Genomic DNA, 24,235 nt, shown 5'->3' with positions numbered 1-24,235 from the left:
CGCACCCCCGCCCTCCCCTTGGTACGCCCTGTTAACAATTACTGTAAAAGTCTGCAGAACAACTTTCTTCTAAGCCTTAACCACTGAAGGATGAATAGGATCCTACATATTACTCTTTAGTCTTAGCACCTTCAATTGCTTCTTCATCAAATCCACAGAAACAAACTGAAATTGTGTCCAACATTTTTCCTCTAGCACTAAACATTCCATCTCTGTTGGAAGTACCCATGAATCAAAATAAAATATTAGGAATTATCAGGAAAGGAATGGAAAACAAAGATGAAAATGTTATAATGCCCTTGTATTGCTCTATGGCAGTGATTCCCAACCCTGTCCTGGAGGAACACCAGGCCAATCGGGTTTTCAGGCTAGCCCTAATGAATATGCATGAGAGAGATTTGCATATGATGGAAGTGATAGGCATGCAAATTTGCTTCATGCATATTCATTAGGGCTAGCCTGAAAACCCAATTGGCCTGGTGTTCCTCCAGGACAGGGTTGGGAACCACTGCTCTATGGGACGGCTGCGCATTGAACACTGTTTGCAATTCTGGTCACCATATCTCAAAAAACATGTAGCGGAATTAGAAAAGGTATAGAGAATTGCAACAAAAATGATAAAAGGGATGAGATAACTTCCTTATAAGGAAAAGCTAAAGTGGCTAGGACTCTTCAGCTTGAGAAGAGATAGCTCAGTGATGATATGATAAGAGGTCTATAAAATACTGAGTGGAGTAGAAAGAGTAGAGGTGAATCGCTTGTATATTCTTTCCAAAAATACTAGAACTAGGTGGCATGTGATGAAGCTACTATGTAGTAGATTTAAAATAAACCGTAGAGAATATTTCTTCGCATAACGTGTAATAAAACTCTGGAATTCATTGTTGGAGTATATGGTGAAATCAGTTAGCATAGTAGAGTTTTAAAAAGGTTTGGATAATTTCCTAAAAGAGTAGTCTCTAGACCCTTATTAAGATGGCTTGGGGAAAATTCACTCCTTATTTCTAGGATAAGCAGCATAAAATCTGTTTTGCTACTTGGCATCTAGTTAGGTACTTGGGACTGTTGGAAACAGGATACTGGGCTTGATGGATCTTCAGTCTGTCCCATTATGGCAATTCTTATGTTCTTAAGATTATACAAAATGCTGAGATTACCTTCAGGATGTCAATATAATATGCAATTGTAACAGTAGAGTGTCTAATGTAGAGGAACAGTGTGGGTCTCATGTTAGGATGTTTTAGAATTTCCCTTTGTTTTATTTTCAATACAAAAATAAGCATGTATGGTAGCTTGTTAATCGCTGGCACTGAAATAGTTTTCACTTGAAAGAAAAAATAAAAATTTTCAAGTTAAAAAAATTTACAAATAAATTAGAGCAATAAAATGATATAAATTTTATTTGATATTTTAAAATTTTTTTTGCATATTTTAGGTGGACCAGCTTTGAAAGAAAATTCCTCAGTAAAGTTCTGATGAGAAGATCAGCTCAAAAATCAAGAGACCGGATTCTTAAAGTTTTTCATGAGCTCAATTTGAAGGATGCTATTAGTTATGTGACTGAGGTATTTTTAAAGACTTTCAAAACTGATATTAAGAACTTTTTTAAATCCTTTACAGCTGATAAATATATAAATTTGGCCATTTTATTTGCAAAATGGATAAAGTTATACATTTAAACAACTGGAGGAGGCATGCAAAAAATGGTTCATATAATTCTTTCCAACCTCTCCACATGTAAGTACGAATATGCCTATGCATGTATGTATTTTAATACATCTACATTCAGGGTCAAATTTAGAATTTTGGCATCTTTAAGTAGTACTAGACAGCTGATCCTAGAGCAGACATGGGCAAACTACAGCCAGCGGGCCATATCTGGCCCGTTAAGTTTTTTAATCCAGCCCACCAGAGCTTTGAAGTTGTGTGTGGCTGCTGGAAAGTCCTCCTCTGATGCAACCGGAAACAGGAAGTTGTGTCAGAGGAGAGCTTTCCAGCAGACGCACGTGACTTCAAGGCTCTGGCTGCTTGTAGAAGGAAAAATAAACATTGCCACGAAGGTAAGGGGAAGGAAGGGAGGGAGATGCTCCTACCGCGGCGGGAGGGATGAGGCTGCTGGATCACACGAAGGGTGCTGGAGGGAGGGACGGAGTGGTGGAGAAGAGGAACAGATGCCGAAGGGAACTGGGGAAGAGAGAGTGGTGAGAAGAAGCTGCTGAAGGGAACTGGGGAAGAGAAAGAGGGGAGAAGGCGCTGCTGAAGGGAAGCCCGCAGGGATGAGATGGGTCTGGCCTCTCTATCAAATTTAAGAACCTATTGTGGCCCATGAGTCAAAAAGTTTGCCCACCCCTGTCCTAGAGAGTGGAATGTTGGGGGGAGGGGGATGTATTTATTTATTTATTTGGTTAGTTTTATATCCTCCCCAACGAGCTAAGAACAGGTAACAAGGTTGACCTACATAAAGCATGGACAAATAAATTATGAATTTACATTTGTACAGTAATGTTAGATATACTCTACAGAGCCAAGTTTAGCATACAGTTTGGTCTTTAAGTTAACATACCATTATTTCCATCTTCAATTAACAACCAAAGTGAATGTAGTTCAGTGTACATTAGAATACATATGGTTTGAAGGGAATGACCGGATTTATGGTTTTTATTGCTTTCCCGAAGTTCAGAAGCTTCTATATTGGCTTGATAGATGCTGCCTGAAAAGGCTATATAAAAGCATATGAAAACATGGAACTGCTGTTAAAGCATATCCAGTACACAAAGTATAACTGGAACATCTGCAGTGGCCTTAAAGTAGTAGCTCTGCTATTTGGAATGCAGCTTGGATAAACCAAGTACAGTGGAACCTTGGTTTACGAGCATAATTCATTCCAGAAGTATGCTCGTAAACCAAATCGCTCGATTTGTTCCCCCCTCCCCCGAGGCCACCAGTGCTGCTCCATACCCCCCTCCCCCCCGAGAACTGGCATCGCACCCCCCCTGCGATCCAGCATCCCTCCGCGATCCAGCATCCCCCCGCTTGCGTTGCCCTCCTCCCGCGATCCAGCATCCCCTGCCTAGCACCCAAACAGCATCCCTTACCCCGATTTGGCACCGGCACCAGCACCAACGCACAGGACATGCCAGCGCCGGTGCCCGAAGATCCTCCCTCTTGGCTGGGCTGGGTTAGGCTGGGCCTTGAGCATCTGCGCATGCTCAAGGCCTTCTGTTCTCACTCTCTCCGAGATTCTCCGAAGAGAGCGAGACCAGAAGGCCTTGAGCATGTGTAGATGCTCAAGGCCCAGCCCAGCCTAGCCAAGAGGGAGGATCTTCGGGCACCGGCATGTCCTGTGCGTTGGTGCTGGTGTGGGTGCCAATTCAGGGTAAGGGATGCTGTTTGGGTGATCGGCGGAAGATGCCGGATTTCGGAGGGGGGGGGCGATGCGAGTGGGAAGGGGGGATGCCGGATCGTGGGGTGGGGGGGCACTCACAAATAGAGTCAATGCTCGGTTTGCGAGGCACGATTTGCGAGAATGTTTTGCTCGTCTTGCAAAACACTCACAAACCAGTGCACTCGCAAACTGAGGTTTGACTGCACTATTGTTTTATTTGTGAATGGGACAGCTGTGCTAAGGAGTTGCATTACATTCAAAAGAACTGGCCACTCCATAAGAATCTGGTTCTAGGATAGAAAAATGTGGTATGTGAATCATTTGTTGATCAGATAAAGATATTTTTGCCTCCTCATCATACAAAACTAGGACTGATGAAAAATTTTGTAAAAATGATGAACAAGGAAGGCAAAGGTTTTCTTTATCTAAGACAAATATTTCCAAGAATAACTGATGCCAAGATTAAAGAGGGCATTTTTGGTTAGGGTTACCAGACATCCGGATTTCCCTGAACATGTCCTCCTTTTCGAGGACATAGAAACATAATGGCAGATAAAGACCAAATGGCTCATCCAGTCTGCCCATCTGCAGTAACCATTATCCCTCTCTCTAAGAGATCCCACATGCCTATCTCAGGCTTTCTTGAAATCTGACACAGTCTCTGTCTCCACCACCTCTACCGGGAGACTGTTCCACGCATCTGCCACCCTTTCTGTAAAAAAAATATTTCCTTAGATTACTCCTGAGCCTATCATCTCTTAACTTCATCCTATGCCCTCTCATTCCAGAGCTTCCTTTCAAATGAAACTCGATTTATGCGCATTTACACCATGTAGGTAAACATCTCTATCAAATCTCACCTCTCCTGCCTTTCCTCCAAAGTATACAGATTGAAATCTTTAAGTCTGTCCACATATGTCTTATGGAGTGTATGTTAATTGGTGGGGGCTTAGTAGTGTCGGTGGAGGGGGGTCTTTATTTACCACATAAGGCATAAGTGTTTTTACATAGAGTGATATGTTGTCCTCTCTTTAGATTTATCAGGTGATTTCAATTACCCCCCAATTGGCAGGTTGAATGTTACATCAGGGAGTGCTAGGGAGGTAAAATTCTTAGACATCATAAATGGCTGCTTTTTGGAGCAACTGGTCTAGGAACCGATAGGAGGCGGAGCTATTTTAGATTTGGGCATTAATGGAATGCAAGGCATAGTACAGAAGTTAATTGTTGGGAAACAGTGATCATAACATGATCAAATTTGAGCTTATACTGGGAGTGACGTCACAAAAGAAATCTACTGTAGAGGCATTTAATTTTTGAAGGGGCGACTATGATAAAATGAGAAAAATGGTTAAAAAGAAGCTAAAAGGATCAGTTGCAAAAGTTAGGACTGTAAACCAGGCATGGATGTTATTTAAAAATACCATCATGGAAGCCCAGACCAGATGTATTCCACATATCAGCAAAGGTGGAAAGAAGAAGAAACGAGAGCCGGCATGGTTAAAAGGTAAAGTTAAAGAGGCTATTAGAGCCAAAAAAAATTATTTAAAGAATGGAAAAAGGATCTGAATGAAGAAAATAAGAGACACAAACACTGGAAAGTTAGATGCAAAGCATTGATAAAGAAAGCTTAGAAAGAATATGAAGAGAAACTTGCAAAAGAGGCAAAAACTCATAGCAATTTTTTAGGTACATCAGAAGCAGAAATCTAGTGAGGGCATCCGGGGACCGTTGGATGATCAAGGAACAAAAGGGGTGCTCAGGGAGGATAAGACCATAGTGGAGAGACTGGATGAATTCTTTGCTTCATTCTTTACGGAAGAAGATGCAAGAGATCTACCTGAACCGGAAATGGTTTTCAAGGGCAATGGTGCGGAGGAACTGAAAGAAATCTCGGTGAATCTAGAAGATGTACTAAGCCAAACTGACACATTAAAAAGTGATAAATTGCCTGGATTGGATGGTACTAAACATGAAATTGCTGACCTGCTGGTAGTGACCTGTCGCTAAAATCGTCTTCAGTACCTGAAGATTGAAGGGTGGCCAATGGTACACCAATTTTTTAAAAGGGTTTCAAGGGAAATTACAGACCATTAAGCCTGACCTTGGTGCAGGACAAAATGGTGGAAAGAATAATAAAAAATAAAAATTGTGGAACATATAGACAAACATGATTTAATGTGTCAGCATGGGTTCAGCAGAGGGAGATCTTGCCTCACCAATTTGCTTGACTTCTTTGAAGATGTGAATAAACATGTGGATAATGGTGAGTTGGTTGATGTAGTATATCTAGATTTTCAGAAAGCTTTTTTTTTAAAAAAAATTCTTTATTCATTTTCGAACTTAAAACAGTACATAAAGGAATACATTCAGAACATTTGAACAACGCACTTATACCTCTCAATAAAATATATAAAAATAATTTTCACCCCCGCCCCTAATTCAATGTAATCAATAAACCAAACAATAGTACATCCTTATTTCCCATACAATAATCCCAATATATTGTCTCTCACCCTCCCGCCCACCCCCCTCCCTGGATGTGTAAATTTTAACCAGGAGTAAAGGGAAACATCAATCAATTAGTATCTATAAAATTAGTCAATGGACCTCATGTTAGTTGAAATACCTTAGTATTACCCCGTTGATCAGTAATCATTTTTCCATCCTGTAACAAAGACATAATGAGTGCCACCAGAAACTAAAATTCAAGCAATCAAAGTTTTTCCAATTTTTTGTGACCATTTGGATGGCTCTCCCAGTCATAATTCCTAACAGCCTGTTTTATGTTTATCTATTGGTGGCTTAAGAGATAATAATGACCCACAGATTACCGTTTCATAAGATAACAGAATCACAGTCTCTAAAATCAAATTAATATGTCCCCAAATAGATTTCCAGAAGGTAAGTATTAAAGGACAATAGAATAATAGGTGATCCAGTGTCCCTATGTCCAAATGATTGATATAGATTTTCAGAAAGCTTTTAATAAAGTTCCTCATGAGAGGCTCCTGAGAAAATTAAAGAGTCATGGGATAGGTGGCAAAGTTCAGTTGTGGATTAGGAATTGGTTATCAGATAGAAAACAGAGGTCATTTTTCTCAATGGAGGAGAGTAAACAGTGGAGTGCCGCAGGGATCTGTACTATTTAACTTATTTATAAATGATCTGGAAATTGGAACAACGAGTGAGGTGATTAAATTTATAGATGACACTAAATTGTTCAAAGTTATTAAAACGCATGCGGATTGTGAAAAATTGCAGGCAGACCTTAGGAAATTGGAAGACTGGGCGTCCAAGTGGAAGATTAAATTTAATGTGGACAAATGCAAAGTGATGCACATTGGGAAGAATAACCTGAATCACAGTTACTAGATTAGTGCCCAAGAAAAGGATCTGGGTATCATCGTAGAAATGATGAAATCTTCTGCCCAATGTGTGGCGGCGTCCAAAAAAGCAAACAGGATGCTAGGAATTATTAAAAAAGAATGATTGACAAGACTAAGAATGTCATGGTGCCCCTGTATCGCTCCATGGTATGACCTCATCTGGAGTATTGTGTTCAGTTCTGGTCTCCTTATCTCAAGAAAGATATAGTGGCACTAGAAAAGGTTTAAAGAAGAGCGACCAAGATGATAAAGGGGATGGAACTCCTCTAATATGAGGAAAGACTTGGAAAAGAGAAGGCTGAGGGGAGATATGATTGAAGTCTACAAAATCTTGAGTGGAGTAGAACAGGTACAAGTGGATCGATTTTTCACTCCGTCAAAAATTACAAAGATTAGGGGACACTCGAAGTTACAGGGAAACACTTTTCACTCAGGAAATTGTTTTCACTCAGAGAATAATTAAGCTCTGGAACGCGTTCCCAGAGGATGTGGTAAGAGCGGATAGAGTAGCTGGTTTTAAGAAAGGTTTGGACAAGTTCCTGGAGGAAAAGTCTATAGTCTGTTATTGAGAAAGACACGGGGGAAGCCACTGCTTGCCCTGTATCGGAAGCATGGAATATTGTTACACCTTGGGTTTTGGCCAAGTACTAGTGACCTGGATTGGCCCCCGTGAGAACGGGCTACTGGGCTTGATGGACCATTGGTCTGACCCAGTAAGGCTATTCTCATGTTTGTATTTATTATTTGTGTTTCATAGGTTAACACAGTAATTTGAGAATTTTACATATAGGGGGTCTTTTACTAAGGTGCGATAGCCAATTTAGTGCGCACTTAATATTAGCACATGCTAAATGCTAATGCACTCATTATATTCTATGTGCAGGTTAGCATTTAGCATGCGCTAAATCAGCTAGCGCGCCTTAGCAAAAGACTCAAAATTTAGGCCCCCTTTTATCAAGCCGCATTAGAGCTTTATTGCCGGTCATTGTGGTAAAAGCTCTGATGCTCATAGGAATTCTATGAGCGTCAGAGATTTTACTGAAGTGGCCGGCGATAAAAAACCCTAAAGTGGCTTGATAAAAGGGGGCCTTAATTATTTCTATTGCCTATTTTGTTTTTCATGTGGGGGCTCATTTATGAAAACGAAAAACATCTAAAAAGTGGCATAAAGGGGCATATGGACGTTTTCTTACCAAACCCTTCCAATTCACTATGTTTGAAACCCATTTTTTAGAGAGATTTGTATGGTGGTTGTCTACAGTATCTCTAAATCTGAAAGGGGCATATTGGAAGCATGGTGTGGGAAGGAGTAGAGAGGGCTTATGATTTAAATGTTTTTCTGCAATAATGGAATATGTTAGAAAATGTCCAGGGCACAATTTGGACATTTGGAGCTAGACTTGTTTTAACAACTAATAAGTGCCAAATAGAAGCCCAAACTGACCAGATGACCACTGAAGAGATGATATGACTGAAACAGTGCCTTCCTGTCTATATGATAGGTTCAGGTGTCTTCAACAATCCTAGTGCAGCAGCAAGTAGGTTTCTGGAGTAGCCTAGTGGGTGGTGTAGTCAACTGTACAGATGAAGACTCAGACCCATATCCCACTCTAACGAGTATACTTATGGTGGACTATGTGAGCCTTCCAAAACCCCCCTAAATCCCATTATGCCAACATATAGATGATACCTACAGGCATAAGGGCTATTGGTTGTGGTGTACAGTTGGGTCCAGTAGGTTTTGGAGGGCTCACCCTAAGGAGGTTATGGCGAGATGTGTACCTGGGCCTTTTTATGTAAAGTTCATTGCAGTGCCCCCCTAAGGTGCCCCACTGCTCTATTGGGATGTCTGTGTGGCCAGTCTAATAAAAATGCTGTCTCCTCCTACATCCCAATGGCTTGTTTAGCACATTTTTCTGTTGGAGGTGTGGGTTTTTTGTGTTTTTTTTAATGGTTCAAAAAGATAAATGCAATGAGGACAAGTACATCTGAGAAATGGCCATTTTTGAAACAAAAAGACATTATTCTGTTTCAAAAATGGTTATATTTGGTACTGGATTTTTGTGCATGTTCCATAAAACATCCAAACTTGAATTTGGACATCATATCAATGCCCTGCCACATGTTTTGTGCTTAGGTATGTTGTATTGTAATTCACCAAGGATAGTAGATTGGCGGAATAAATTTTTTTTAAATTATTAAAAAATATATTATGTGTATTTATTTATAATTTATGCACAAACATTTAGATCAGCTCTATGGCTGGTGTAACTGATTATCCCTAAAATATAGGTTTGTATTTCACTTTTTACACCTTTTCTTGATGCCTAAAATTAAATTCCTTTTTATAGTTACCTTCTAAATTTATTAACATTGTGACCCATTTCCTCTCTTTTCTTTTTCTTGAATAGGGAGAGCGCAGAGGTTCACTTGCATTTATTCGTTCTCCAAGCACTGATAATATGGTTAATGTGGATTTCAGCACCCCACGTCCATCTACAGTATCTACCTTACTGTAAGTTTTTTTTTTTTAATTAATAAGAGAAACAATTTTATTTTATCTTCAACTTTATTTTGTTTTGCAGAGATTCAGCACATCAGTTAATAAATTATAGATATAATGACTGAGTGAGTTCTTTTATAATCCTGGAATGAGTTATACTTTTGTAGGTGACATAAAGAGAACATATTGGGGATAATTTTAAAAGAAACAACCTGATCTTAGGTACTAAGAATTGCATAAATATGAATATTTTAGTCATTTATACAGGTAAGTAGTTATCTATGTATCTAGTTATCATGGCCTCTTATAAAATACCAGTTAGCAAGAATGTAGGTGTGTAAGTGACATATTACATATTTTCATTGTAGGTATGCACAGAGATGGAGTTTGACAAATTTATTACAAAATCACTCTTTCTTCAAATAAAGATTATTTGTGTAAAATTATATCAACTTATATTGAAGCTTATGTTCAGAGACATGAAGGCAAAAAACCTGGGGCGAACTCCAAGACTATTGCCTCACCACCCAATCATCGCATGTTCAAAATACATTTATTGATATCAAAAATACTCAATGTACTGTGCACACACAGTTTACCACATTCTTATGCTCTTAAATGTTTGAAAAATACAAAATAACAAACTTATCTTTGAAATTGTAGGTTCCGAGATGGAGTTTGGGCAGATCATGGAAGGGGACCACACTTAGGGCCTCTTTTACAAAGCCAAAGTAGTGATTCCCATGCAGCAAATGCAATGCAACCCATTCATTTCTGTGAATGGGTCTGTTCTCTGCTCGCTTCTCTGGTCCTCAGATGTAGACAGGTCCATCCTTTGCTCTCTAGTCTGACCGCAATCTGACTGGTTCCAACTCTACTAATTCAAGGTTTAGCAATGACTGTCCACTTGTATCCTCCTCTTCTAAACAGGTTTACTGGGAGTTAGGCCAAAGTCAGCATTCCTCCCCACAAGGGTCAATTGTGCGAGTCTTTGTCTTTAAGAAGAAAACTCGACCAGTTTCTTCTCAAAATCCTAAGACTCAGCAGGCATTACTCTATTTGTAAAGATCCTCCAAAATGTAACTCCAAAAGTATTATGGAGACCTAGATCCACTGTGGGCCCTAAAAGGGCCTCTCTCATGTCTTATGCAACTTACTATGCAAATTAGTATGCAAAACGATATCTTTTCAGTTTCTTGGTTGGGCATTACTCAGTTTTCTGCACCAGTCAGGGAATTCTATCCCCAGGATTTGAGGGATAGCCCGCTCCTGCCACATCCCACGAAGCCTTTCCTGTCCAACTACTACCTTCCACAGGCAAGGTCCCATTATTTCACCCTCAATTTATGAAGGGGTTTTGGGGACTACCCTGAGACCTATGTTGTTCTTCTGTATGGGTTTTCCCTGGGGAATTTCTCCCAGGGCTTCCCTTCTTCCTGTTATGAGATGTATACCCCATCACAAATTCTTATGGGCTGCGTCACATTTGCCACACTGGGACTCACTACCACGGTTTGTAAAGAGAGCCCTTAATTACATTACAGATTTCTATTCTGCCATTACCTTGCAGTTCAAGGTGGATTACATTAAGAACTGTATGACATTAAGAAGAATTTAAGAATAGTCTGAACATTTTCTAATTTGCATTTAGATTATAAAATTCCATAATTTACATTCATGTATGTGGAAAATAGGCACTAACAATTTACATCAGCCCTTGAACTGGTGTATATGTTAGCACCTACATATACAAGTTCTTTCATATGTAAGTTAGTATTTTATAAAGTCAAGTCGGCAAATACTTGACTATGAAATAACACATTTGTACATGCCAATTATGTACATGCCAATTATGTACATGCCAATTCTTTGGGACATTGCTGTGAACAAGGCTGCCCTGGAACTTCATTCAATAAGATAAGTTGCTCTGCATTTCATATTCTGCTCTTTTCACTGGTTTTCAGCATTATATCTGCTTAATTTCTCTTCTCATCCCTGTTTCTTACTAAAAAAAAATATAAAAAAGCACAAAAAAATAAACCCTTCTCTTTCCTCTGTTAAATCTTATTTCCTCTTGCTCTTCATAGGAAAAAGGGTAAGACTTTGTTAACTTTAATTAAATCCTGGTGCCTGTGGCTCAGGGTGACTAAAGTAGGGAAAATCCTGTTATAAATCCTGTGTTTTAGGGTAGCACTGATAGAACCTGCATTTTTGTTTAAAATACTGTGTTTTAGGTGGTATAGAGCCTATATTTCTGTCTTACTAGTATTCAGCCATTGTTTTCTGCTGATTAGGTGGAGAAGGGAGGGGCTCTGTTTTACTTCTAAGGTTAATTGCATTATCTTTGGGACATTGCTGTGAACAAGGCTGCCCTGGAACTTCATTCAATAAGATAAGTTGCTCTGCATTTCATATTCTGCTCTTTTCACTGGTTTTCAGCATTATATCTGCTTAATTTCTGTTCTCATCCCTGTTTCTTACTAAAAACAAAAAGCACAAAAAAATAAACCCTTCTCTTTCCTCTGTTAAATCTTATTTCCGCTTTCCCTTTCCCTTCATAGGAATAAGGGTAAGACTTATAGTCCCACCAACCCCAGGGACCACTATTCATATATAGAGACCCATATAATCAGGGGTCACTCAGATCAAGTCACTTCATAACCAATCAAGATGACCTTTATTCTATGCAATCACTGTGGTGCTTTAATTCCAAGACATACTATTTGGAGGCTTGCCCCATCTGTCTTCAACTTGCCAGTATTAAGGAGGAGCTCTGCAAACTTAAACAGGAATTGAATACAATTAAAGCAGCTTCCATCACTCCACAAAATCATACCAACTTACCACCTCTACCTCAAAGAATAAAACAGCCCAGGAATAAATGGGTCACAGTAGGCTCAGGAAGACTGCGACATGTAGCACAGAAACATCCACCTTCACTAATATTACCTCTACAGAATTCCTTCGCTCCACTAGTGCACTGCGATACTCAAGAAAACAGAAGGGAGGTGGGACTGGAACCAATGAAGGTAACTCAAGAGAACAAGCGCACCCTAAGTACAAATAAAAAAGCCAAAAACAGAAAACTATTACTATTGGGGGATTCCATCATCAGAGGCATTAACCTTGGAACACAGGGCGAGGAGGCCAAAATAGTGAAATGTCTTCCAGGATCCTCAGCTACCAGGAGTTCCAGGCAAATACTGACTATAATTAAGGAAAAAACTAAGGATTTTAACACTGATGTTGTTATCCATCTGGGAACAAATGACCTGGCCAACAACTCCACACTTGCAGCACAGAAAGCTTTTCGGGAGCTTGGTGAGGGCGTGAAACCTTTTGTAAAGACTTTAGCTTTTTCTGAAATACTGCCTGCATATGGAAAGGGAGAGCAAAGAGTGAAAAACACAGAGGACTTTAATAGATGGCTCAGAGCCTGGTGTCATCAAGAAGGCTTCAGGTACATAGGAGGATGGGGAAATACATGGAAGGACAAGAAGCTATATTGCACTGATGGGCTACATATTACTACAGCAGGAAAAAGAAACCTTGCAGAGAAATTTAGACAATATTTTTCTAGGCATTTAAACTAGAAGGTGGGGGTGGTGTATGTACGAAGGACAATTATAGAGACCAACCCCGGCAAAAGAAAAGATGTGATAGTAGTAAAGGCTGCAACATAAGCAATATCAGCAACTCATTTCTTAGTATTGCAACGGAAAGTGAAACGACACAAAAATCCATACGAAAAAGGAGATTATCGCTGAAAAATAGCTGGAAAGTGATGACCACAAATGTTCGCAGTCTAAGCAACAAAGTTCATGATCTGCAAGCCCTGATATTAGAGGCAGATCTAGATATTGTTGCTATCACAGAGACATGGTTCAGTGAATCACACGGATGGGATGCAAACATACCGGGATATAATCTTTTTAGGAAGGACAGAGATGGTCATAAAGGTGGAGGAGTAACTCTCTATGTAAAGAGCAATATCCAAGCGACCGAAATGCAAGGGACCTGGGGAGAGGAAGAAGCGATATGGATTGCTCTGAAAAGAGAAGATGGAACTTCTATCTACGTGGGTGTAGTTTACAGACCTCCGACTCAATCGCAGCAAATTGATAAGGATCTGATTGTGGATATCCAAAAGTTTGGAAGGAAAGAGGAGGTTCTGCTGTTGGGAGATTTCAACCTGCCGGATGCGGACTGGAATGTTCCGTCTGCGGAATCGGAAAGAAGTAGGGAGATTGTGGATGCCTTTCAAGAGGCTCTGCTCAGACAAATGGTGACAGAACCCACAAGGGAAAAAGCGATATTGGATCTGGTCCTCACAAATGGAGAGAGTATCTCTAATATTCGAGTGGGTGCTCACCTGGGAAGTAGCGATCATCAAACGGTTTGGTTTGATATAACGGCTAAAGTGGAGAGTGGCCGCACAATACTTAAAGTCCTAGATTTCAAACGTACGGACTTTAATGCAATGGGAAAGTACCTGAAGAAAGAGCTGTTAGGATGGGAGGACATAAGAGAAGTGGAAAGACAGTGGTCTAAGCTGAAAGGAGCGATAAAAATGGCTACGGACCTTTATGTGAAGAAAATCAATAAAAACAAGAGAAAAAGGAAGCCGATATGGTTCTCCAACCTAGTGGCAGAGAAAATAAAGGCGAAAGAGTTGCGTTCATGAAATATAAAAAAATCCAAGAAGAGAAGAACAGAAAGGACTACAGGGTGAAACTGAAAGAAGCCAAGAGAGAGATACGTTTGGCAAAGGCACAGGCGGAAGAACAAATGGCTAAAAATGTAAAAAAGGGAGATAAAATTTTTTTCAGATATATTAATGAAAGGAGGAAGATAAAAAATGGAATTGCTAGGCTAAAAGATGCTGGGAACAAATATGTGGAGAGTGATGAGGAGAAAGCAAATGTGCTAAACAAATACTTCAGTTCTGTGTTCACAGAAGAAAATCCTGGAGAAGGACCGAGATTGTCTGGCAAAGTTACACGAGAAAATGGAGTAGATTCTGTGCCGCTCACGGAGGAGGGTGTTTATGAGCAACTTGAAAAACTGAAGGTGGACAAAGCGATGGGACCAGACGGGATCCATCCCAGGATACTAAGGGAGCTCAGAGAGGTTCTGGCGAGTCCTATTAAAGACTTGTTCAACAAATCTCTGGAGACGGGAGTGATTCCTGGGGATTGGAGGAGAGCGGATGTGGTCCCTATTTATAAAAGTGGTCACAGGGATGAAGCAGGAAACTATAGGCCGGTGAGCCTCACTTCAGTTGTTGGAAAAATAATGGAAGTTTTGCTGAAAGAAAGGATAGTGTACATCCTTGAATCTAATGGGTTACAGGATTCGAGGCAACATGGCTTTACAAAAGGTAAATCGTGCCAAACGAATCTGATTGAATTTTTTGATTGGGTGACCAGAGAGCTGGATCGAGGACATATGCTAGATGTAATTTACTTGGATTTCAGCAAAGCCTTTGATACAGTTCCTCATAGGAGGCTGTTGAACAAACTTGAAGGGCTGAAGTTAGGACCCAAAGTGGTGAACTGGGTCAGAAACTGGCTGTCGGACAGACGCCAGAGGGTGGTGGTTAATGGAAGTCGCTCAAAGGAAGGAAAGGTGAGTAGTGGAGTCCCTCAGGGTTCGGTGCTGGGGCCAATCCTGTTCAATATGTTTGTGAGTGACATTGCTGAAGGGTTAGAAGGAAAAGTGTGCCTTTTTGCAGATGATACCAAGATTTGTACAGAGTAGACACCGAAGAGGGAGTGGAAAATATGAAAAAGGATCTGCAAAAGTTAGAGGAATGGTCTAATGCCTGGGAACTAAAATTCAATGCAAAGAAATGCAGAGTAATGGATTTGGGGATTAATAATAGGAAGGAACCGTATATGCTGGGAGGAGAGAAGCTGATATGCACGGACGGGGAGAGGGACCTTGGGGTTATAGTGTCCGAAGATCTAAAGGCGAAAAAACAGTGTGACAAGGCAGTGGCTGCTGCCAGAAGGATGCTGGGCTGTATAAAGAGAGGCGTAGTCTGTAGAAGGAAGAAGGTGTTGATGCCCCTGTACAGGTCATTGGTGAGGCCCCACTTGGAGTATTGTGTTCAGTTTTGGAGACCGTATCTGGCGAAAGACGTAAGAAGACTTGAGGCGGTCCAGAGGAGGGCGACGAAAATGATAGGAGGCTTGCGCCAGAAGACGTATGAGGAGAGACTGGAAGCCCTGAATATGTATACCCTAAAGGAAAGGAGAGACAGGGGAGATATGATTCAGACGTTCAAATACTTGAAGGGTATTAACGTAGAACAAAATCTTTTCCAGAGAAAGGAAAATGGTAAAAACCAGAGGACATAATTTGAGGTTGAGGGATGGTAGATTCAGGGGCAATGTTAGGAAATTCTACTTTATGGAGAGGGTAGTGGATGCCTGGAATGCGCTCCCGAGAGAGGTGGTGGAGAGTAAAACTGTGACTGAGTTCAAAGAAGCGTGGGATGAACACAGAAGATTTAGAATCAGAAAATAATATTAAATATTGAACTAGGCCAGTTACTGGGCAGACTTGCACGGTCTGTGTCTGTGTATGGCCGTTTGGTGGAGGATGGGCAGGGGAGGACTTCAATGGCTGGGAGGGTGTAGATGGGCTGGAGTAAGTCTTAACAGAGATTTCGGCAGTTGGAACCCAAGCACAGCACCGGGTAAAGCTTTGGATTCTTGCCCAGAAATAGCTAAGAAGAAAAAATAAAAAAATAAAATAAATTAAATTGAATCAGGTTGGGCAGACTGGATGGACCATTCGGGTCTTTATCTGCCGTCATCTACTATGTTACTATGTCTTACTAGGTATTACTTAATAAAATTGCTCTCATACTTAGTTTACAGGAAACTAATACAATTTTGTTTATTTCAGAAACTAAAAACGGGGCAGCAGCTTCTTTAAAAACAAAAAAAATTCATTTCTCACTAATTCTAATACAGTTCATTCTCATTATTCATAAGAACATAAGAAGTTGCCTCCGCTGAGGCAGACCATAGGTCCATCCTGCCCAGCGGTCCGCTCCCGCGGCGGCCCATCAGGCCCATCGCCTGAGTAGTGGTCTATACCTATCTATACCCTTCAATCCCTTTTTCTTCTAGGAATCTATCCAAACTTTCTTTGAAATCATTTAATGTTTTCTTGTCTACAACAGCCTCTGGAAGCACGTTCCATGTATCCACCACCCTCTGAGTGAAAAAGAACTTCCTAGCGTTTGTTCTAAACCTGTCCCCTTTCAATTTCTCCGAGTGCCCCCTTGTACTTGTGGTGGTTCTTAATTTGAAAAATCTGTCCCTGTCTACTTTTTCTATGCCCTTCAGGATCTTGAAGGTTTCTATCATGTCTCCTCTAAGTCTCCGCTTTTCCAGTGAGAAAAGTCCCAACTGCTTCAACCTGTCGGTATATGGGAGATTTTCCATTCCCTTTATCAGTTTAGTTGCTCTTCTCTGTACTCCCTCAAGTACTGCCATGTCCTTCTTGAGGTACGGCGACCAGTACTGGACACAGTACTCCAGATGCGGCCGCACCATTGCACGATACAGCGGCATGATGACTTCCATCGTCCTGGTCGTAATACCCTTCTTAATGATACCCAACATTCTGTTAGCTTTCTTTGAGGCTGTAGCGCACTGCGCCGATGCCTTCAGTGTTGCGTCTACCATCACTCCCAGGTCTCTCTCCAGGTTACTGACCCCTAGCGGTGTTCCCCCCATTCTGTATGTGAACATCGGGTTCTTTTTCCCCACGTGCATGACCTTGCATTTCCCTATGTTGAAGCTCATTTGCCATTTTTCGGCCCACTTTTCCAGCTGCGTTAGATCCTTTTGGAGATTTTCGCAGTCTCCCCTGGTTTGAGCCCTGCTGTATAGTTTGGTGTCATCTGCAAATTTAATAACCTCACACTTGGTTCCCGCCTCTAGGTCGTTTATGTAGATATTGAACAGGAGCGGTCCCAGCACCGACCCCTGCGGAACTCCGCTCGTGACCCCTTTCCAGTCTGAGTAATGGCCCTTTACGCCAACCCTCTGTTCCCTGTTCGCCAGCCAGTTCTTGATCCATCGGTGGATCACCCCTTGTACCCCGTGGTTCCATATCTTCTTAAGCAGCCTTTCGTGTGGTACCTTGTCGAAGGCTTTTTGGAAGTCAAGGTAAATGATGTCTATAGATTCCCCTTTATCCACCTGGCTGTTTACCCCCTCGAAGAAGTGCAATAAGTTTGTGAGGCATGACCTACCCTTGCAGAAGCCATGCTGACTCGGTTTTAGCTGCTCATTGTTTTCGATGTGTTCACAGATGCTGTCCTTAATCAGTGCCTCCATCATCTTTCCTGGGACTGAGGTCAGGCTCACTGGCCTGTAGTTTCCTGGGTCTCCCCTTGAGCCCTTCTTGAAGATGGGCGTGACATTTGCTATTTTCCAGTCCTTCGGGATCTCTCCGGTTTTTAAGGATAGGCCGTATATTTGTCGAAGTGGCTCCGCTATTTCGTTTTTTAGTTCCTTGAGTACCCTTGGGTGAATGCCGTCCGGACCTGGAGATTTGTCGCTCTTTAGTCTGTCTATCTGCTTGAGTACATCTTCTTGGCTTACCTCTAAATTGACCAGTTTTACATCTTGGTCTCCTTTTACGCTCTCTTCAGGTTCTGGGATGTTGGTTATATCTTCCCTCGTGAAAACTGACGTGAAGAACTCATTTAACCTGTCAGCTATTTCTTTCTCTTCCTTTACCACTCCCTTCCTGTCTCCATCATCCAATGGTCCCACTTCTTCTCTTGCCGGTTGCTTCCCCTTGACGTATCTGAAGAACGACTTGAAGTTTGTTGCTTCCTCTGCCAGTCTCTCTTCATATTCTCTTTTTGCTTTTCTAACCGCTCGGTGACACTCCTTCTGTTGTTCTTTGTGCACTTTTTGGTTCTCCTCTGTTTTGTCTTTTTTCCATTTTCTGAACGATGCTTTCTTGTCGCTTATCGCCTTCTTCACTGCATTTGTTATCCACACTGGGTTTTTTGTTCTATTTTTTTTGCACCCTTTCCTGAACTTGGGGATGCACAGGTTTTGCGCTTCGTGCACAATTCCCTTGAGTAAGGTCCAGGCTTTTTCTACGGAATCCATCTTCCCTATGTTACCTTTGAGTTTTTTTCCCACCATTTCCCTCATGGCATCATAATTTCCTTTTTTGAAATTGAGTGCCGTCGTTGTGGTTCTTTTCCCCTTTGATGATCCAATTTCTAGCCTGCACTGGATCGTGTTGTGATCACTGTTACCTAGCGGGGCTAATACTGTCACCTCCTTTGCTGGCCCCTCTAGTCCGTTGAAGATTAGGTCAAGAGTGGCGTCACCCCGTGTTGGTTCCGTGACCAGTTGCTCCATGAAGCAGTCCCTCATGACCTCTAGGAATTTGGTCTCCCTTGCGCAGTTTGAGTGCCCAATATTCCAGTCTATCCCTGGATAGTTGAAGTCCCCCATCACCATCACCTTTCCGCTTCTGCATACCTGCCTCAGTTCTGCCTCCAGGTCCTGGTCGATTTCTTCAGGTTGTCCTGATGGGCGGTAATACAGACCCATTTTAATGTCTGCCCCAGTTCCTCCCTGTAGCTTAACCCATAGTGATTCCAAGCCATCCGCCTGAACTGTTGTTTCCATCCTGGTTGAGGGTATGGAGTCTTTTATGTACAGCGCTATTCCTCCACCCTTTTTATGTGCCCTGTCTCTCCTGTATAGTTTGTACCCTGGTATGGCCACATCCCATTGATTTTCCTCAGTCCATCACGTTTCTGTGACTCCAATTATGTCTAGGTCCTTTTTGCTAGCAGTGATTTCTAGTTCTCCCATTTTGGCCCTCAGGCTCCTAGCATTTGTGTACAGGCAGTTTAAGACCCAGTTTTTTGCCCTCTCTTTTTGTTCTCCTCGTGTTTTGGTACTCCTGCAGTCCTCCTCATGGTTTGCCAGCCCCCGAGCTTCATCCTCCTCCTGCTGCTGTGTGTCTGTGACGTCCTCAGCCTGTTTCCCTTGCACCACTTGTTCTCGTAATTTTCTCTCAGTTCTGGTCTCTATTTCACAAGGTCCTTGCTCCTCTGGCTCCTGTTGTTCCATGTTGGTGCCTCTTACGAGTTCCATTTGTGCCCTCGGTCCCTGCAATGCGTCCTTAGGTCCTTTTTCAAAACATACACACTCAGTCCCAAGTCCTCCCTTACAATATCCCGGGTCAGTATCCTTATCAGGTATTGATGTCCGATGTCCTTTTTCAAAACATACACACTCAGTCCCAAGCTTTCCTTCCCAATGTCCCAGGTCAGTATCCTTGTCAGGTACTGATGTCCGATGTGTCGAGGTCAGTTCGACTATCGGCTTTCCCCTTCTCTTCAGTTTAAAGCCAAGTCTATGACGTTCTGGACGTTGCGTGCCAGCATCCTCATCCCAGCTGTGCTAAGGTGTAGTCCATCTCTTCTGTAGAGCTTGTTCTTCCCCAGGAAAGTAGTCCAGTTCCTAACAAAGTGGAAACCCTCCTCATCGCACCATCTCCTCAGCCAAGCGTTAATTGCTTGTAGTTCGCTCTGTCTCCTTGTGTCCGCTCTCGGTACTGGCAGGATCTCTGAGAAGGCTATCCTCCTTGTCCTTAGTCTCAGTTTCCTCCCCAGGATCCTGAACTGGTCAGTTAGTGTAGTCCTGTTGAAGTTTCTCCTGCTGATGTCGTTTGTTCCTATGTGGATCACTATTGCTGTCTCCTCCGTCTCGGCTCCCTCCAGGATCCTCTCGATATTGTTGATGACGTCCTTTGTTCTTGCCCCTGGGAGACATGTTACCAGTCGGTTCTCTCTCCCTCCGGCTATGTGACTATCTACTCCTCTCAGGATTGAGTCTCCAACCACGATTGCTGATTTCCCCTTCTTTAACTGTCTCTCTGGTCTCAGATCTGTGTCATATGTGCAGTCCATTCGTCCGTCGTCTGGGTTCAGCTGTGTCTCCGCCCCTGGTCTCAGGTCTGTGTCCTCTGTGCAGTCCGCTAGTCCATTCTCCTGGCTCTGATGGGTCTCCTCCTCCTCTGTCTGCCCAGGTCCTCCGCAAGGTCCTATTCCCATGGTGTCTGGTAGTTCCTGTCGTCCAACTGTCGGTTCTCTCCTGGTGTGTTGGTGGTCTCGTGCCTCCACCATCCTGCAGGCCTCCTCAATGAACTTCTCGAGCTCCCTAACTTGTTCCGCGATGTGGCTCCCTCTGGTGGTGTCTTCAGTTTCCCAGCATTGCTCCTCCATGGTGCAGAGTCCCTCCAGCTCCTGGACTCTAACCTGCAGTCTCCCGACCTCCTGTTTCAGGCTGTCCAGTTCCTGGCATCGACCGCATATGTATGCCTGCCTCCCGGAGGGGAGGTAGTCATACATATGGCACCCGATGCAGTATACTGGGTAGCTCTGCTGGGTTCCCACATCCTCCATTGCTCCTTTCTCTTTCCTATGTCCCGAGGTGTGAAAGGATTGTGCCCGGCGCGCAGCTAGCTGAAAGAGTAGAAAGAGAAAGAGAAATGAGAAGTGAGAAGAGGGGGGAAGTACCTGTGGTATAATTATTAGATATTGCTGCTGGGCTGCCTGGGCTCCTTCTTAAGGCTCCTTCGCAAAGGCGCTCTCGCTAAGGTGAGCGCCTTTGCCGCTCGCCTTCGCCGCGCGCCGAATGGCCGCGCGCCGTTGGCTCGCCCCCTCTTAAGGGGGAGTCTGGGCTGAAGCCGCTGATGCGGTGGGGGTGGGCGGAGCTACCTCTCGCCTGCCCCTGGCTCTCTGCTGGCCTGTCGGCTCTCCCCTCGCGCTGGCCCGCTGAAAAAAAGAAAAAAGAAAACCTCTTTCTCTGCTCCTCTCCTGTCCCTCTCCTCGCCTGCCCCTCTCCTCTTCTCCGACGCCGAAGCAGTTTCATGTTTTCTCTTATTCGTGGTTGCATGCATTGAGACTGCTATTCGCCATTCGTGCCATGTGTTTGCATATTTGCAGACCGCTGTCCTTAGAAAAAACTTTGTTTCCTTTCACTTTCATTTTGCAGTTCTGGCTTTGCTTCCAAAAATGGCCGTCAAGAGTGAGTTACAAACATCTCCAAATAGAAAGAAGCATGTCATGTGTCTGAGCAACAAAATAGACAGGCTTTGTTCTGGCAAGTCTGTTTCTGCTGTCAGTCGTGAGTTCAATGTAAATGAATCCACAATCCAATCCATCCAGCAAAACGAGGAAGATATTTGTCGGTTTGTTCATGAAATTGTACCGAAAAGTTCCAAAACAACATCTATGGTTCGTGATCAATCAATGAAAAATATGGAGAACTGGCTAAACGTGGATAATTCAAATGGTGAATGAGAAAAAAGTACAGTGGACAGCATTGTTGTCAGGATGAAAGCCAGAAACATTTACACCCATGGGCAGGAAAATGTGAAACCCTTTTCTGCAAGTACAGGTTTGGCTAGCACATTTTAAAAAGCGATATGTGTAAAAAAATGTAAGCCTTTCTGGGGAGGCAGGGTCAGCTGATAACAAAGCTGCTGAGAAATTTTAAACATATCTGTTAAGTATAATTGAGGAGAAGGGGTTATGTGCCAGAGCAGTGACAAGGGTGATTTCAAATGAATGGCCTAAATGTTAGAGCAGCTGAGGTTGTGAGTTCTATTCCCATTGCAGTTCCTTATGACTCTAGACAAGTCACTTAATACTTCATTGCCCAAGAAACAAAATAAGTAACTGCTTAAGATATGTACACTGCTTTGATTATAATAATCACACAGAAAAAGCGGTATATCAGTCCCTGGCCTACATTTCTAGTGCCTACCTTTGCAGAAGGTGCAATTCTTTAAACTGCACTGTCATGTGATTGACACGTAATTGGTGGTCACTTTTAAGGTGGCTGCCAACAACTGCCGTTTAGAGAATCCGGGCCTAAGTGCACCTCAAAGAGGATTACCGTATTTTCACGCATATAACGCGCGCGTTATACGCGTTTTTACCTACCGCGCATACCCCTCGCGCGTTATATGCATGAGCGCGGTATACAAAAGTTTTAAAACATAGTTCCCACCCCGCCCGACGCCCGATTCACCCCCCCAGCAGGACCGCTCGCACCCCCACCCCGAACGACCGTTCGCACGCGCTCCCACCCGCACCCGCATCCACGATCGGAGCAAGAGGGAGCCCAAGCCCTCTTGCCCGGCCGACTCCCCGACGTCCGATACATCCCCCCCCCCCGGCAGGACCACTCGCACCCCCACCCCGAAGGACCGCCGACTTCCCGACAATATCGGGCCAGAAGGGAGCCCAAACCCTCCTGGCCACGGCGACCCCCTAACCCCACCCCGCACTACATTACGGGCAGGAGGGATCCCAGGCCCTCCTGCCCTCGACGCAAACCCCCCTCCCCCCCCAACGACCGCCCCCCCCAAGAACCTCCGACCGCCCCCCAGCCGACCCGCGATCCCCCTGGCGACCCCCACGACCCCCCCACCCCCTTCCCCGTACCTTTGGTAGTTGGGCGGACAGACGGGAGCCAAACCCGCCTGTCCGGCAGGCAGCCAACGAAGGAATGAGGCCGGATTGGCCCATCCATCCTAAAGCTCCGCCTACTGGTGGGGCCTAAGGCGCGTGGGCCAATCAGAATAGGCCCTGGAGCCTTAGGTCCCACCTGGGGGCGCGGCCTGAGGCACATGGGCCCAACCCGACCATGTGCCTCAGGCCGCGCCCCCAGGTGGGACCTAAGGCTCCAGGGCCTATTCTGATTGACCCACGCGCCTTAGGCCCCACCAGTAGGCGGAGCTTTAGGATGGATGGGCCAATCCGGCCTCATTCCTTCGTTGGCTGCCTGCCGGACAGGCGGGTTTGGCTCCCGTCTGTCCGGCCAACTACCAAAGGTACGGGGAAGGGGGGTGGGGGGGTCGTTGGGGTCGCCAGGGGGGTCGCGGGTCGGCTGGGGGGGCGGTCGGAGGTTCTTGGGGGGGAGGGGGGTTTGCGTCGAGGGCAGGAGGGCCTGGGATCCCTCCTGCCCGTAATGTAGTGCGGGGTGGGGTTAGGGGGTCGCCGTGGCCAGGAAGATTTGGGCTCCCTCCTGGCCCGATATTGTTGGGGAGTCGGCGGTCCTTCGGGGGGAGGGATGTATCGGACGTCGGGGGGGCATCAGGCTTTCAGGATGGGGACAGACCTTCAAGGGGGGACAGTGCACGGAAGTCAGGGGGGGTGAAAGGAGAGTCGGGACAGCGCACGGAAAGTCAGGGCGGGCGAAAGGAGCGTCGGGCAGCATGCGCGGTATACCCGTGAGCGCGGTATACCAAAGTTTTTGTACATATCATCGTGATTTCTGCGCGCTATACCCGTGTGCGCGTTTTATACGGGTGCGCGTTATTTGCGTGAAAATACGGTACAACAGCTTCAAGACCTTAGTAGGTGCCTTGAAGTATGACGAATTCGGCCAGGAGGCCAACAGAGACTTCAGGCATTCCTAATGGGTCTCCAAGGCAGTTTTATTAAGTGTCCCTGCTATCTCTGCTTTTGGAACAGCAGGAACACATAGGTGCACTACCAAAGGCGGGATTGGCCACAGCGAGCCGAGTTCTCTGTGTGGAGAAACATCAAATGGGAATCAATAGTGGACTCCTGTTAGGAGCCGATGCCACCCCACATATCAAATTGGGCCTAATGAAACAATTTGTCAGATAAGGAGTCGACAGCCTTCAAGTGACTTCAAGCCATCTTTCCTAATATAAGATAAAGGTCAAAGTTTGTTTCTTTGTCGGACCACAGATAAAGAAGATCCTGGGGTGCAAGGAATTTCCCAAGAAGATAACTAGGAAGGAGAAAGCGGTTTGGAACAGCTTTGTTGCAATGGTTTGGGATTTCCTGGGTAATCAGAAGGCCAAAAACTATGTGGAGTTGGTTGAGAATCTGGTGAAGAATTACAGTAAAATGAA

At 43.9% G+C, this 24,235-nt stretch overlaps 1 protein-coding gene across 2 annotated transcripts in view; it reads left to right on the top strand.

The window, feature by feature from the left end:
* SLC9A3 (solute carrier family 9 member A3) overlaps nt 1-24,235 on the top strand; it is a 246,405-nt gene that overhangs the window by 165,247 nt on the left and 56,923 nt on the right. For both annotated transcript variants that reach the window (XM_033933345.1, XM_033933346.1), the window contains 2 exons: nt 1,436-1,565; nt 9,186-9,289. In XM_033933345.1, coding sequence (XP_033789236.1) covers nt 1,436-1,565; nt 9,186-9,289 — 234 coding nt within the window. The remainder of the gene's footprint in view (nt 1-1,435; nt 1,566-9,185; nt 9,290-24,235) is intronic.

The sequence above is a fragment of the Geotrypetes seraphini genome, chromosome 2, assembly GCF_902459505.1.
Source record: "Geotrypetes seraphini chromosome 2, aGeoSer1.1, whole genome shotgun sequence".
In the NCBI taxonomy this organism is placed as follows: Eukaryota; Metazoa; Chordata; class Amphibia; order Gymnophiona; family Dermophiidae; genus Geotrypetes; species Geotrypetes seraphini.
The sequence above is the reverse complement of the archived record's forward strand: the minus strand, read 5'-3'. Positions and strand labels throughout refer to the sequence as shown.